This window comes from Acinonyx jubatus, chromosome A2 (assembly GCF_027475565.1).
Source record: "Acinonyx jubatus isolate Ajub_Pintada_27869175 chromosome A2, VMU_Ajub_asm_v1.0, whole genome shotgun sequence".
Taxonomy (NCBI): Eukaryota; Metazoa; Chordata; class Mammalia; order Carnivora; family Felidae; genus Acinonyx; species Acinonyx jubatus.
The window spans coordinates 5,743,718-5,760,302 of record NC_069383.1 but is presented as its reverse complement, the minus strand read 5'-3'; the positions used below and the strand labels follow the sequence as shown (position 1 = coordinate 5,760,302).

The 16,585-nt window shown below is 49.1% G+C and overlaps 1 protein-coding gene across 1 annotated transcript in view; it reads right to left on the bottom strand.

Annotated features, from left to right (window-relative positions):
* Window positions 1-12,356, bottom strand: part of RHEB (Ras homolog, mTORC1 binding) — a 44,313-nt gene extending 31,957 nt beyond the window's left edge. Inside the window, exon 1 of the mRNA XM_027051324.2 lies at window positions 11,926-12,356. Coding sequence (XP_026907125.1) covers window positions 11,926-11,977 — 52 coding nt within the window. The 5' untranslated portion in view covers window positions 11,978-12,356. The remainder of the gene's footprint in view (window positions 1-11,925) is intronic.
* Between the last annotated feature and the right edge of the window lie 4,229 nt (window positions 12,357-16,585).

Sequence of the window (16,585 nt, the reverse complement as noted above, 5' to 3'; positions counted from 1 at the left end):
CCTTCTCCGTCTTTCACACCCCCTTCCCAATTTTTTAAAAATAGATGCTAGGTGAGAAAAAAAATGAAGGCGCAATTATTATTACGACAAAGACAAGACAGAATAACCAAGCAAAACTGGTTCATAAAATTATTACTCATTCAAATACTTCCCGGGTGCTCACTCCTGCCAAGCATGATGCTTCCAGATGCTTCCACTGAGGAGAATACAAGAAGTTTATGTGGAAACGTGAACACTGGAGCTACGTAAATGAAGAACTTTATTAACTGTCAGAGTTATTAAACTAAAAGAAAAACAAAATTCTGCCAAGAAAGGCCATGGAGAGGGCTCCCTGAAGAGTTTTAAAATAGGAGATTCTTCTCCCGTGGACCGATTTAGAGATACAGACTCGCAGGAAGGCGAGGGGATAGACCTGATAACGCTTGGCAACAAGGAAGAATGAATTTTTCCACATTTGTAGCCAAACCTGGGGAGAAGGCTGGGGTTCAGGGTGGAAAAGAGCTAGAGAAAAGCAAACAGGAGATAGATTCCCAAATTAGAACATAATTTTTAACATACCGAAGAGCATGTAGTTTTAAGATTCATCAAAACTAAAATAACAAAAAATTAGCAAAATGAAATAAGACATTCATCGGTGAGCGCAAATGGTTGTTTATGAAAGCTATTTCTTCGGGGTGCCTGGGTGGCTAAGCCGGTTAAGCGTCTGACTCTTGATTTCAGCTCAGGTCATGATCTCATGGTTCAAAAGTTCGAGCCCCACGCAGCCTGCTTGGGGTTCTCTCTCTGCCTCTCTCCGCTCAAGCTCTCTCTGTCTCTCAAAATAAGGAAATAAAATAAACTTAAAAAAATTGTGTTTTCAAAAGTTCTTCAAGAATCTACAATGACCCATTTAAGACCACCCATCCATTCCTTGCTATATATGTATATATGTGTGTGTGTGTGTGTACACACACACACACACACACACACACACATATACATACCAGGCTGTCCAACCGCAGGGGGTCAGCAGCCCTATGTGTGGATGATGAACATCTGAAACGTGGTTAGTCCTGAGACATGTCATACACAGTGTAAAACATACAGAATTTCGAAAGCTTAGGATAAAAGGTAACAATACCAAAAATATGCAATATATATTGAAATGATATTTTGGACACATTGGGCTAATAAGTTAACATACACTGAAATTATTTCACCTGTTTCTTTTTACTTGTTTACTGTGGTTACTGGAACATTTAAAATTCCCTCTATGGCTTGCATTGTGTTTCTGTTGGGCAATGCTGCTCTACGCGACGGTTTAAGGATACAGGAACATCCGGGGCACCTGGGTGGCTTAGTCGGTTGAGCGGCCGACTTCGGCTCAGGTCATGATCTCGTGGTTTGTGAGTTCGAGCCCTGCATCAGGCTCTCTGCTGTCAGCCTGTAAGTGCAGAGCCCGCTTCGGATCCTCTGTCCCCCTCTCGCGCTCTCCCCCAAAATAAATAAATATTAAAAAAAAAAAAAAAGGATACAGGAACATCCTACTTGTATATAAACTTAGCTGCCTACCAGGAAGACTTCCACAAAGGTTTAAGAAATGGCAGATATGTCCATTTTGTATACGGTCCAGTTTTTTCAGGTAACAGTCATCCAGAAACATGGCCAGATGAAGAACACATTTCATACCACATTTACGCATTTGGGTAGCAATTATGCAGGATGAAAAGGTCTAGAGACGGAGCGCAACTCCCCTACCCCCCCCCCCCCCAAAGCAAGGAATGTCCCTGTAGATGGACACGAATCCTCAGCACCCATGCCTGGTGGAGCAGTGTAAAGCCACGTGGGACCCCCAAGTTGGGTCTTGCAACCTCCCGTTTCCAAGGCAGCAGGGCAACGACGCCGCACCCCGAAGGTGTGTTGGGGCACTCCCTCGGGTGACCCGGGGATCCGGGAGCAGCAACTTCTCAGAATCCCAAATGTGGGCACAGCCACCTGTCTCTAGGACCACGGGAACTGGGTGGGTCCCTGCTAGGGCCTCCGCAGCCAGCAAGCAGGGTGAGTGTGTGATCTGGCAGGTACATAAATGAATCTGGTCCATCTCTGAATCCTGGCGTACCCCTTCTCCCTTCTGCCAATGGCACCATTACGCATCCAGGCTCTCGTGCGAACCACCTGAAGGTTACCCTTAGCGTCTCCCATGCCGCAGCCTTGCCAATTCCCCCCTCATCACCTGCCAACTCTGTCTCCTCATCATCCTGCCTGTACCCCACCAGTCCCCGACATCTTGCCTGGTGACCCTGCAGGATGTGCCTGGTCTTCGCCCTTCCACCCCGACTGCCCCGTGCACCTCGCAGAGCAGGGGGAGGGATCTTCTTGAGGGCACAATACGGGAGGGTCAGCAAACTACAGACCAGGAGCCAGATGTGGCCCCCGGTGTTTTTGTACAGCCTGCAAACTACAAATGGTTTTTACATTTTCAACTGGTTGGAAAAAAAAAAAAAAAAATCAATACTATTTCCCGATGTGGAAGTTAGATGAAATTCAAATGTCAGCGTCTGTAAGTGAGGTTTCACTGGCACGCGGCTACGCTCGCTTGTTTATGTACTGTCTGCAAATGTGTCTTCTTCCTTATGATTTTCCTAATGACACCTTTTCCCTCACTTGCTCTACTGCGACAGTACAGCGTGCACGACATGTATTTAGAGAAGACGTTAGTCGATCTTGGTGTCCAAGATCATCTCAATTGTCGCTTAACGGCCTTGACTTTTCGCTGTTTCTAGGGAAAAGTCTAAAACTTTGCACAAGGCCTGTAAGGCCGGTTCCCGACCGACAGTCGGCACGCAGATAAGTCCCGCGTGACCTCCCCGCCCGCTCACGTCTTTTTCCGCCTCGTTCACCACGCAGGGGTCCGGCCCCACTGGGCCAGGCTCCTTCAGCCCCCAGGGGCTCTGCCCTTGCCGTTCCTTTTGACTGGAAGGCATTTGCCCTTCTTCCCCTGCCCGGCTAACTCCAGCATTATTTAATGACGGTTCTTTGGGGACAACTGTCTACCCCCACCCAGGGTCACAAGGGCTGTCCCCGGGATTATGTCTTTCAAAGCCTTTATCCTGATTGTATGTGAAAATGATGTGTGAACGGGCCCAGACGGTGCTGGCTCTGGAATCTGGAATTGCTGCTTCAATTCAAATCCTGGCTCAGCTACTTAATAAACGTGTGATCTTGGGCGACTCGTCGAACCTTCTGGTGGCTCAGTTTCCTCATCTGCAGAACAGGCATAAAAACAGGACCTACACCTCCCAGAGTTTAAGGCCCCCCCCCCCCCATGCTTTGAAAACAACCACTATTACTATTAATAGTGGCACTTACTGTGGCTCCCTCACTATGCGAAGCTCCCTGAGGGCAGGGATCAGGACTGCCTTGGCCTCTGTGACTCAGCACACAGCGTCTGGCACATGCAGGGACTTACTCGAGCATTTAATGAATGCCTATCTGAATAACATATGACACTGAATCCCCACCCTGTCCTCTTCAACCAGTCATTTAAAAAAAATGTTTATTTTTTGAGAGAGAGAGAGAGAACGCGCGCACAGTGCGCAGGGGAGGGGTGGGGGGGGGGGGGCGGACAGAGGATCTGAAGTCCTCTCTGCTCTGACCATGGCAAGCCCAAGGCAGGGCTTGAACTCATGAGCCGTGAGTCATGACCTGAGCCCGAGTCAGATGCTTCACCAAATGAACCACCCAGCTGCCCCTTCAACCAGTCATTTTAGTAATTCAATCTTGGGCAGGGGTGGGGGGGGGGGTTGGTGGGACTGAAATCCTTTGGAGAGTGGACAGAAGCCACCTCTTTGCCCAGAAAACATGCCCACAATCCCAGGGAAAGCCCATGAATTCGAAGAACCACTACTCTAAGTTGGCAAGACTCCTCAACACGCGCCACCCAGCATTGAAGAGACCGCTTTCCCTGTGGTTCAGAATGAGCGCTGGGTGGTTCAAATGCACGGCAAAGTAAAAAAAAAAAAAATTTTTTTTAAATGTCTGATTATTTTTTTAGAGGGAGAAAGAGACAGAGCATGAGCGGGGGAGGGACCGAGAGAGAGGGAGACACAGACTCTGGAGCAGGCTCCGGTCTCTGAGCTGTCAGCGCAGAGCCCGACGCGGGGCTCGAACTCACAGACTAGACTGTGAGATCATGACCTGAGCTGAAGTCGGATGCTTACTTAACCAACTGAGCCACGCAGGCGCCCCTGCCTGGGAAGTGAACCCAGGGCCTCGACCCATATGCACTTGGGAACCCTTTTCTGAAACCTAAACGTGGGACTTTCCATCTGTGGTCATCCCTTCCCCCCATGGGCACTGCAGCGACCTTCTGGTCCCAAGTCTATGCACCCAGCTCCTGTGTCTCCCAGTCACGCATTCCAGCGCCCTGGTGTGCTCGAGGCCGCATGAGCCTGCTCAGAGATGCACCCGACTGTGGAGAGTTCTCTCCTAGCAGGCACACTGGAGATTCCAGTGTCTTCCCACTCCCCTCCTGCCACGGAGCGCCACATTTGACCTCGGTGCGTCCCCTCTGCCAAGATCACCTCGAGCCCTCATCCCTCCTGATGTTAGCCAGCATGGTTGAATTCTGCCACGTGTGTTTTTTAGTCATCTAAACAAGTCTTGAACGAGAAGAAAGAGAAGCTACGGTTTAAAATACTCTCCTTAACATACCCTGAGTGTGATTTAGACTTGAAAACCGTGAAGTATCAGCCGGATGCGTTTGTATCTAACACAAGTCTTAGAAGAGCATTTTCATTTCATAGAACTACATTAACTGTGAGAGTCGATATTTTCATTTCCGCGTACACAAGCTATTTACTATGACACTGTGGAGTTAATATTCAATTTTTAATCTTGCAAAAAGTAGGATCACGTATCTTGTTGAAACATCAATTTCTGTTTCAAAAGTCCCTGAGGAGTCTTTCTGCAAACACAACAGAAAGAGAAATGAGGGAGTGGGAACAGGGAGGTAAGGGGGGGTGCCAAGCAGCCAAGGGCACGAGGGAGTTAATTTTATGAGGATCCTCACACTGTCCAGTTTTCACTTACCCACAGAGCGTAATACAAGGCTTCTAGTACTTACGTTCTAAATTAATCTCAATTTCGACTTCAAATTCCCATGTCCTACACAGAACTCTTTTTTATCAGATGCCCAGTATACGTTTAAGAATGTTGGGGTGCCTGGGTGGCTCCGTCGGTGAAGCGTCCGACTTCAGCTCAGGTCATGATCTCGCGGTTCGTGAGTTCGAGCCCCGCGTCGGGCTCTGGGCTGGCGGCTCAGAGCCTGGAGCCTGCTTCGAAATTCTGCGTCTCCCTCTCTCCCTGCCCCTCCCCAGCTCGTGTTCTGTCTCTCAATCAAAAAAAAAAAAACAAAAAACATGGGAAAAAAAAAAGAACGTTAAAATACTAAAATAACATTCCAGGGGCACCTGGGTAGCACAATCGGTTAAGTGTTCGACTCTGGATTTTGGCTCAGGTCATGATCTCACAGCTTGTGAGTTTGAGCCCCACACTGGCTCCACACTGATGGCATAGAGCCTGCTGGAGATTCTGTCTCTCCTTCTCTCTGCCCCTCGGCTGCTTGTGCGTGTGTCTCTCAAAATAAATAAACGTAAAAAATTTTTTAAATAATGTGCCAGGACCTCTGTGTTTGAGATATTAAATTACGTTTCTAAATCAATCAAGAAATTCATGATAAAGGTACCCACCAGTTTGGATTCTGATTTAAGATGGGCTGTGAGAACTGGATTACTTTTGGCTTAGTTTGTTACTTGATGATAAACAGTTCTAGAACTAAGGATAAAGGTTCTCTCAAGGGTGATCACTGAAGATTTCAAAACGCTTTAACTTGCACAATCATGTTCGAGTGCAGCTCTGACTTATTTGCATAACTAAATACAATCCACTCATGGACAATATTAAAGCTGTTAATTCCTTATTCTAGACCTTCAACTAAGAAAAAAGTATCGTAGGGGGTGCTTGTGTGGCTCAGTCAGTTGACGGGCGTCAGACTCTTGATTTCAGCCCTGGTCATGATCCCAGGGTCGTGGGATTGAGCCCCACGTAGGGCTCTGTGCTGACAGCGCGGAGCCTGCTTGGGATTCTCTCCCTGCCCCCCAACCAAAATAAATAAATAAACTCAAAAAAAAAAAAAAAAAAAAAAGTGTCAGGGCGCCCGGGTGGCTCAGTCGGTTAAGCGAGGCAGACTTTTGCTCGAGTCACAATCTCACAGTTCATGGGTTCGAGCCCCGTGTCGAGCTCTGTGCTGACAGCTCAGAGCCTGGAGCCTGCTTCGGATTCTGTGTCTCCCTCTCTCTCTGCCCCTCCCCTGCTCACTCTCTCTCCCTCTCCCTCAAAAATAAACGTTAAAAAAATTTAAAAATAAAGTATATTTTGGACTACGCGATCACAGGTAGGGACGGTGGTTTCTCATTTTGTGATAACACTGCTGCTTGTACTTAAGTCCCCCTGCCCCCATTCTGCTGCTTACATTGGAAAATTGTGTTATTAGCATGTGGGTCCTGACACGCTGCCACCCGTGGCCAATTTCTACTGATCTCTGGGAGTCTCACCATTACCAAGTCAAAACACAACACTCACCCCAAACTGCATCACAATCAGAGGCCAAGTCAACTCGCTTTCAGGTGTCCTAAGTCTCCCCAGGCTCTGGTAACTCACTACTCACCGCTCAGAAGGAATGGTCCCCCGATGTTCCTGCGAGGCCGTCCCTCCTCCGGCCCCCGACCACCTCTCCAACTTCACTTCCTACTCCCACCATATTCTCTGCTAGCCACCCTGCTTCCTTCAGTTCCCAAGCACGCGAGCGCTTTCCCGCCTCCCCATCCCTCTCTCCGACCAGGCGACCGGGCCTCTTCTGGAAGGCTCCTCGAAGACGGCGGTAACCACCCCTTTGAGCAGCATCCAGGATGCGGCCACTCTCCATTCAATTCTGCGCGACAGCAAGTAGCAGCCCAGCCAGGTTCGGCACATGCCACGGTCCAACGATTCTCAGAGAACAGAGAAACTCTGGGGGTCCCCTGAGACCTTTTCAGGGGGCTCAGGAGGTCAAAAACATTTTCATCACAATACCAAGATACCAGGTGCCTTTCCCACTATGTTCGTATTTACACTTCAACGCTGCGAAAGCCATGTACGGATGTACAAACGCCAGGGATCACACGCTGCAGCCTTCACAACCGTACACCCATGGTAAGAACAATTTTTACGGAAGAGTGCCCTTGAGACAGCAGTAAAAATGATTAACCTTATCTTGAGCCTTAAAGCAGGTCTTTTTAATATTCTGCGTGACAAAATGGTATGTCGACACATGGCGCTCCTGAATACTGAAGTACGATGTTTGTCTCAAGGAAACGCACACACGCAACTGTTTGCGAAGTGACCTGAAAATAGCCACTCTGCTCACGGAGCATCATTTTTACTCGCGAGAGTGACCAACCATCATTCTTTCAAATGTGACTATCTGGGCAGACATCTTCCCGAAATGAAAGAAGTGAGACTGTCACTTCAAGGAAGACCGGCAGCACTCTACCAACCATCAACTCCTTAACTCTCGGGAGGACGTGAGAATTTTGGAGAACGTGCATCTCGCATGGTGAGCTTAAAGCCTCCCAATGTTTACATTTCTTCTAAGGAGAATGAGGGTGATGTTTAAAAATGTGATTAAAAGAGTTTGTATGTTGGGGCGCCTGGGTGGCTCAGTGGGTTAAGCGTCCGACTTCGGCTCAGGTCATGATCTCACGGTTCGTGAGTTTGAGCCCCACGACGGGCTCTGTGCTGAGAGTTCAGAGCCTGGAGCCTGTTTCGGATTCTGTGTCTTCTCTCTCTGCCCTTCCCCCTCTCACACACTCTCTCAAAAATAAACATTAAAAAAAATTAAAAATTAAAAAGTTCATATGTTGAAATGCATCAAAACGTAGAAAGATTTGCAGAACAGTGAACCATCCTTTTTGAAATAGCCAAGATATGATGTCACAAAACCAGTCATGGGTGGAAGATCCATTGAAAGCGAAAAATAAACCAGTGGAATTCAATGGAACAGGGTAGAAAAAATTCTTCTACAGGAGTTGGCAACGAAAGGGAATTACTGATACATGCTACAACATGGATGAATCTGGAAAATTTGCATGTGACACGAAAGATACCCATCACAAAAGACCATGTATGTATGATTCCATTTATACGAAATGTCCAGAATGGGTAAACTCACAGACACAGGAAGGTTAGTGGATGCCTGGGGCAGTGTATCAATAGGTACTGTTTCTTTTGGGCCTGATGAAAGTAATTGTGGACAGATAGAACCCACAGGGACATCAAAATAACATCCAGTGCTGAAACTGTCATGATCACAAATGCAAGCTCTGATGATTCCCTTGAACAGAACAAACGAGCATCACCGAAAGACAAAAACAAACAGAAGTTAATTTCAAGCATCAACAGAAGGTGGTCACTATAGGACTACCCCACCCACAAGTACACAACCAAATGTTATCGAGTGTCTGAACACACAATTTCACATGAGGACAGATTTCATATATGGCAAAGAATGTTTTCCTTTTATCATTTTCAATGAAATGTGTCAGAAAAGGATAGAGTAATTTAAAAAGACACTAAGTCAAAATACAGTTGGAGTGCATTCTGGGGCACCTGGGTGGCTCAGTCGGTTAAGCGTCCGACTTTGGCTCAGGTCATGATCCCAAAGTTTGAGTTCCAGCCCATCGTCGTGTCGGGCTCTGTGCTGAGAGATTGGAGCCTGCTTCGGATTCTGTGTCTCCCCATTTCTCTGCCCCTCCCTTTCCCTCTCTCAAAATAAAACAAAACATTAAAAAGATATTTTTAATTAAAAAAAGAATATAGTTGGATTGTATTCCACTGGGAACAGATTTAATGACATATTTCTCTATGAAGTATCCAACTAAAAGGTGCATCTTCTTTACTACCTAAAACATTTTGACAAGGTAATAATTTGAGTTACTTCTGAATCGTCTTTTACCAAACCACAGGGCTGTTTCATTTTCTCTCTCATGATCTTTCACATTCCTGTGATCCCCTCTCTATTGTTAGCCTCAGAGACTTATATATGACCAAAAACCTTTTGATTACGGTCTAATGGTAAACGAGACCATCAAAGCTCTCTGCTGAAGATTCCAGGGAAGGATGTACCAGATTTTATTTGAAAACAGTGACCTGACACTATATTTTTAGCTTGATTTAGTTTAGTTACGTCCTATCATGGGACTACTTGTTGTATTAGAAACAATGGGCGTAAGGGAGCTTGAACATGTGCCACCACTAAAACAATTAATACAAAGCACTCCCAGAAAGCCAGACTGCGTTATAGGTGACGTGTCCTTAAAGGCTTAATTTAACATTGTAAATAACAGGAAAAGCACTTCAGGAAAAAGGGCTGTATAAATTACCTGCGAATTATACATTCCTCACTGGTAGTTCTATCAAGGTTTAAAAAAAAAAATGCAAAATTTGAAAGCCAAGTAAAACAATCACAGCATTTCGTTTTATCTGAAGGCGAACTCTTCAAATAAAGTCGGTAACGCGACAAAGTCACAATGACAAGTACCCTACCTGTCAAACTGGCAAAAGATAGTTAATTAAGAGAACGTTCTGAGAAAGGTGTGGGTTCTAGCTGAGCCTTTTTCTACCACCTTTTATTATTTTCTTTTAAGATTTTATTCTTAAGCAATCTCTACATCCAACACGGGGCTGGAACTCACAATCCCGAGATCCAGAGTCACACGCTCCAGAGTCACTCAGGCGCCCCCTTTTCTACCTCTCTTTCCCTTCAGTCAATAGGACACAACAGCTCAGCCTCAAAAAATAACACAGCCTAGAAACACATATACTCAAACTTCTCTAGTAGAACCGCATTCAAGCAAACATGTCCGTGAACTAGAAGTCTGAATACTGAGTAATTCTCCAAAGGGTGGCCAATACTTCCTTTTCTGATGCTGGCAAAACAAAAGACCCACAAACCACAAAGTGCCTTGGTTCCTAACAAAGGTAAACAACTTTAAAATCAAAGGCAAAGGTTGGGGGTAATAGATGGAAGGCAAAACAGAACAGATCTGTTGGACATAAGGACTTCTTTAGCAAAAACCGCCATAGAACGCTAGACTCGCTTATTACTGAAGCCTAGAATCACCATCTGGAGAATTTCAAGCAGTGAGTCAGTCAGTATCTTTAGGACATTCTTTTAAGCTGAAAACAGGTGGCCCAGGTAGATGTCACCTGTAACTTGGTTATTCAGAGGCACTTTGTATCTGATTAGAGCTCACTCAAGAGCCAGAACAGGTCATAGTCCCACTCTTCCAAATGCAGAGGAAGTAAAGAGAACAGAGAAAGAAGCAAGGGCTGGGTGACTCAGGCTGCCAATAAAGGTCAGATTCCACATGGGCACTTGGGGAGTGGGCTGCTGGTGGTTTTTAAATGCCTCGATTTGCTGCAGGGTTACTTGCGAGCGGCAGCCACCAAGACCCTCTCACCCATTCCCCCGATGGGTATATACCTATGATTTCCCACTGCATACCAGAGTTATCCCTAGGGCTCTTGGCACCCCCTATCTCTACACAGGCATCTCTCAGCCTTTGGTTCCCCCCCCCCCCCATTCTCAGGACTCCCCCACCCCCCAGCACTTCGACGAGAGAGATGATAAAAGGATGAGTAAGCATGCCGTAGCTGATCTTGGTCAAAGAGCACAGACCCTGGCACCGGCGGTGGAAAATGGGGGTGAGGAAGCAGCACAGAAAGCGGAGTCGGGGAGTTCATCCAATGGGTAGCCGGCAGTTACAAGCTTTCCGAAGGCAGTTATTGTTGCTTCCTTCTGCAATCCCGGTAGACTCCAAACCTTCGCTTTCACCTCCCTATCCACCACCCCCACCCCCCCGCCCGCCACCACGATCAAGTGCACGTTTTCCTTAGACAGTTACTTCTTAAAAACAGCACCGAAAAATAAACGTGATTTCTCCAGGCTTCCGGTTGTCAAAGACAATAAAGCCTCGCCCTGAAGCATGGTTAAGTTCAACGGTTCTGTTTCCTCACTCGTTTTCCGGCACCCCCTCCACCCCCACCCCACCCCAGACCACCTCAGCGACGCAGAAAGGCGACTGCCGGGAATAGTTTCAAATATATGTCAACCTTTGGGAGGGGGGGAAAAAACCCAACAAACTTCTGAATCACTTCGACAGCCCGGTTACAAGTACCTGACCTTATTATTTTTTTTTTTCCTCGTAGAAAAATAGGACACCGAAACATCGGAAATCTCGTTTTCTCTGCCTTCCTACATCGGTCGTGGCAACATCAAGGGGGCTTTCGAAGAGGGGTCTTTTGGGTTTCTTCGGGGGGAAACTTGCCCTCGGGAGCCAAGCGTCCTAAATTTAGGTCCCTGGTTTTCTTTAAAATGCTGAACTTCACCACGGACAGGAAAAAAAACCCCAAGGTGCCGTTCCCTTTGTTAAAATCCCACGGACTTTATTGAATTTGGGGCGGAAAGGCCGCTGGCAAGATCAGGACAACCAGCCGCAAGAAGGTGGAGAGACAGGTGCGATTTCCCCCCGCGGCGGTTCCGGCCGGGAGCACACCCCTCCTCCGGCTCGGCGGCCCCAGACCACCCCGGACCTCCCCGTCCGCCCGCGGCCTCCCCACGCGCGGCCTCCCGAGCCCGGGCCGCCCCCCGCCGCCGCCGCCGCCGCCCCGCGGGGCCCGGCCTCGCCGCCTCCGCTCAAAATGGAGGTGGCGGCGGCGGGCGGCTGGTTACGAAACGCGCGGCCGCCACATGGCCGCGCCGACCCCAAACTTGGCCGGGCCGCCGCGTCCCGGCGCGCAGGCGAAGCTGGGCCCCGGCGCGGAGGCCGCGCGGCGCCCGCCACTCACCCACAGACCGGTAGCCCAGGATCGCGATCTTCCGGGACTTGGACTGCGGCATCTTGGCGGCCTCCTCAGCCCCGGGCCAACCACATCAACCGCGGCGGCGGCGGCGGCTGCTGTGCTGCGATCGGCGGCGGCCGCGCCGGGGCAGAGCGGCATCCAGGGGCGGGGCGGGCGGGCGCGGGCAGGCGCGGCTGCCTGGGCTCCTCGCTCGCGCGCCCAACCGCCCGGAACCGCCGCGCGGCCCCGCCCCCAAACACGCCCACGTGACCACCGCCGGCGGGGAGGGGGGCCTCCCCCGCTCCGCGGCTCGCGTCAGCACCGCCCTCCCCGCCGCGGCGGCCACCCCCGCCCCCGAAACGCACGGGGGCGCGTCGGACGACGTTTTACTTTAAGGGGAAATAGAGGGGACGCCAAGATGCCCCCGGAAAAGTCACGACTGAAACTCGCTGCGTCATGACCCTCCCACCCTCTTCCGCCGCCTTTTCCTTACGCCCGTTCTCTCTGGGCGCTGATTGGATAGCTCCCGCCCGCCCGCGCGATGACAGGACGGAAACTCCGTCTCCGATTGGGGGCGGCTAAGAGGCGGAGCCGAGGGCGGGATTGCTGGCCCAGAGCTAAAAATAAATTCCGGCTGCGACCCCCCGCGGTAGCGCGCGAGTGAAGTTTGAAGGATTCGAACGTCTCACGGGGTGGGAGTGGGCAAGAGGGGCGGAGAGACGCTAACTCCCCAGTGATTGGTTAGTGCAGGGCGGGGGGGCGGGGCAAACTGTGAGGAGTGCAGTGATTGGCGGGACCTTGAGCGGTTGGTGGACCCGCGCCCACTGGGCCCTTAAAAGGCGCGAGGCACGTAGCTCTTGCTGGCTGGGCTGTGGGTTAGGTGGGGTTTCCCGGCGAGGGTTTTTGTTTTTTGCTTTTAACTCCTTCTCTCGTGGGCTTAGCGAGTCTGGCTCTAAGGTTGTAGCTTGTTACTCGGCGTCACCCAGGGATGAAGGACGGATATGCGTTCATTCAAAATGTTACCCATTTCACTAAAAATGTGTGTGCCTCCCCAGTTCGGGTCTCAACCCTGCCACGGGCGAACCCGGCACACCTTGGAGGAAATGAAGAGCGCGAGTCAACACCTCTTTACCTGTCAACGCCTGCATGGCTCATTCAGTAGGCAAACTTAAGCAACAGCTGTGGTTGGCTGGGAACGCTCCAGAACCAACCTTCCAGGCGGGGAGTCAAGTCTATTGGGCTTGCCCACCTGTGTGGGCTGGTCGCTCCTTTAAGGGCACATCGCCGTGTTTCCCACCAAAGGCACATGGGCGACTCCTTTTAACAGCAGTGCCGGTGAAGGGCGGTTGGGTCGGCACAACTGTTGGCAGTAGGGGAAGGGAGGCCAGTGCTGGAGGCCTCGGTCACCGAAAGTGAAATTGAAGGCCAGGCCCGCCCGAGAGTTGAGGATGTGATTGGGACCTTTCCAGCCAGGGAGACTTCCATCATGCTTGATCTTCTTGCCCATGGTGGTTGCTAAAGAAGCAGCTATTCCGGCTACTCCTACGAATGTCCCCTACTGTCCTCAGGCTGTTTGACGGTGTTGGGACAACTGCCTGCTGGTCACAGCCCTTTGCCTTTCCCAGGGAGCACAGAGGAGGAGCCCCCCCCCCCCCGCCCCCGCTGGGAAGCTGAGTGGCAGGACCAGATTCCTAGGTATGAAGATTTAGAGGTGACTGTCCCATAAATAGGCCTTGTTGAGTTAGAACACTGGCCTTTGGGCAAAATCCTTCCACCGTCCCGCTGAAGTACTTCTAAGAGAGGGCATCCTAGGGGCGCTCCGGATCGAAGCCCCAGACAACCAGCTGGAAGTGAAAAATATCTTTGAATTTCTGTGTTTTATCCTAATGGCTTTTGCATTCTACTCTATATTTAGTTGAAATATTTAAAAACTTTAGGTCTTTAAAAAAATTTTTTTTTAATGTTTATTTGTTTTTGAGAGAGACAGAGATGGAATGCGAGTGGGTTAGGGGCAGAGAGAGAGGGAGACACAGAAGCAGAAGCAGGCTCCAGGCTCTGAGCTGTCAGCACAGAGCCCTATGCGGGGCTCAAACTCAGGAGCCCTGAGATCATGACCTGAGCCGAAATTCGACACTCAACCAACTGAGCCCCCCGGGGGCCCTTAGAAGCTTCAGGTCTTAAAATGGAATCTCCAGGAAAATGTATCCCTTTTATCCTGTGAATTTGGATGCCGCTTACCACAGTATCTTGAACCGTTCCTACTAGACTCCTGGTTGGTTGTGACATCAGACATGTAGGTGTTGCCTTTTATTTTCTTAAATAGAAGAACCGAACAGAAAACAGGTTGCTCATATTGGTAAGTACTGTTTCGTATTGTCTCGTGATACTTGGGTTGTATGTATCTATATTTGTAGATGTGTTATATATGTTTTGCATACTGGGTTCCATTGTAGAATGTATTTCCTACTGTGGGTTGCCTCACAAGGTTTGAAAGTGTTGCCCTAGTCTTGGAATATTAGGAGTCCAGACTGAGCAGGGCTGTTGTAAAGGACAAAGTCGTTCAATGTCCCAGTCGTCTTACAGCCTTTAAGGTCAGACCGGGCATTTTAAAGATTCCATTATTCCAGAATGGGGAGAATGTGTTTGGTCTAAGAAATGACTCAGGTTCCGTAAAATATTTGGGATTGATGGTATGAATTCACATAGAAGGAACTGACTCCAGCCAGCCCTCATGGGAACATGGGGGGGAGAAGTGTGCTTGCTTCCGAATTCAAAGTGGTTCTACTGATTGAGATCCCTTGTTAACTGTTTAAGCAGCTGGAACTTCCGCTGCGAATCAAATCAATTTCTCCTCCGCAGGTTCTGCTTATTCCAGACCGTTCTGTCTTGTGGTCTCTGCATGCTGCCTTCCCTCGGTGTCCTTCCACTCTATTTCATTTCCCTGGAAATTAAGAATTCTGTCTCTTCCATTTGAATTACAGGGAGAGGGGCACCTGGGCGGCCCAGTCGATTGCCCATCCGACACTTGATTTCGGCTCAGGTCATGACCTCACGGGTCATGAGTTCGAGCCCCGTGTCGGGCTCTGTGCTGATGGCGAGGAACCTGCTTGGGATTCTCTCTCTCTGCCTCTACCCTCCTCTCTCAAAAATAAGTAAAACATTAAAAAAACTAAATTCCAGGCAGAGAACATGATTGGTTCAGCTAATTACCACTATCCCTTGAATGAGGAGCTGATACTGAGCCTGTAGATTTGCCAGTTAAGCCTCCACTGGTCTAAACGTCTGGTGTTGCAAATAATGGCAGTTATTTGAAGTGTGACCTGTTCGCTATTGAGGGATTATTATTAATGTTCTGCGAACATCTCCAAGTCCAGTGACCTCTTATTTGTAACTTCAACATTTTATTTTTATTTTTTATTTTTTCCTAATGTTTATTTTTGAGAGAGAGAGAGACAGAGCGTGAGCAGGGGGAGGGGCAGAGAGGGAGACACAGACTCCGAAGCAGGCTGCAGGCTCCGAGCCATCAGCACAGAGCCCGAAACGGGGCTCGAACTCGCGAACCGTGAGAACATGACCTGAGCCGAAGTCAGACGCTTACCCGACGGAGCCACCCAGGCGCCCCTGTAGCTTCAACATTTAAAAAAAATTCCCCGAGTTTTTATTAAGTTTTATAACTTATTTTTATCTCCCATTAGGTTAGACTAAGCGAGTAAAACTGCTGTGCTTGTTTTTACTCAAAGGACATTTATGGGGGCACCTGGGTGGCTCCGTCGGTTAAGCGTCAGACTCTTGATTTTGCCCAGGTCACGATCTCAGGTTCATGAGATCAAGCCCCACAGCAGGCTCTGTGTTGGGTGTGGAGCCTGCTGAAGATTCTCTTTCTCTCATGGCACCTGGTGGCTCGGTTGGTTGAGCATCTGACTTCAGATCAGGTCATAATCTCATGCTTCGTGCGTTTGAGCCCCGCATCGGGCTAGCTGCTGTCAGTGCAGAGCCCATTTCTATCCTCTGTCCCCCCCCCCCCCCCGGCCCCTCCCCCACATACTCTTTGCCTTTCTCCCACGTGCTCTCTCTCTCTCAAAAATAAACATTAAAGGGGCACCTGGGTGGCTCAGTCGGTTGAGCGTCCGACTTCGGCTCAGGTCATGATCTTGCGGTCTGTGAGTTTGAGCCCTGCATCAGGCTCTGTGCTGACAGCTCAGAGCCTGGAGCCTGTTTCAGATTCTGTGTCTCCCTCTCTCTCTGCCCCTCCCCCATTCATGCTCTGTCTCTCTCTGTCTCAGAAATAAATAAAAACATTAAAACAAATTTTTTTAAATAAAAAAAATTCTCTCAAAAAAATTTTGTGAAATTAGTTTACCTTTTTAAAGTTTATTTATTTATTTTTGAGAGAGAGAGAGAGCATACGGGGGACAGAGAGAGAGAGAGGGAGAGAGAGAATCCCAAACAGGCTCCTCACTGTCCGTGCAGGGCCAGTCACGGGGCTCGAACTCCCATACTGTGGGATCATGACCTGGGCTGAAATCCAAAGTCAGACGCTTAACTGACTGAGCCACCCAGGCGCCCCTATTTTACCTTTTTACATGTGAAAGGGTGACCCTAAGTGAAAGTGGACATGAAGGCATTTTGTTGTTGTTTTGCTTTCAAATATTTGGTGAAGGAAGGG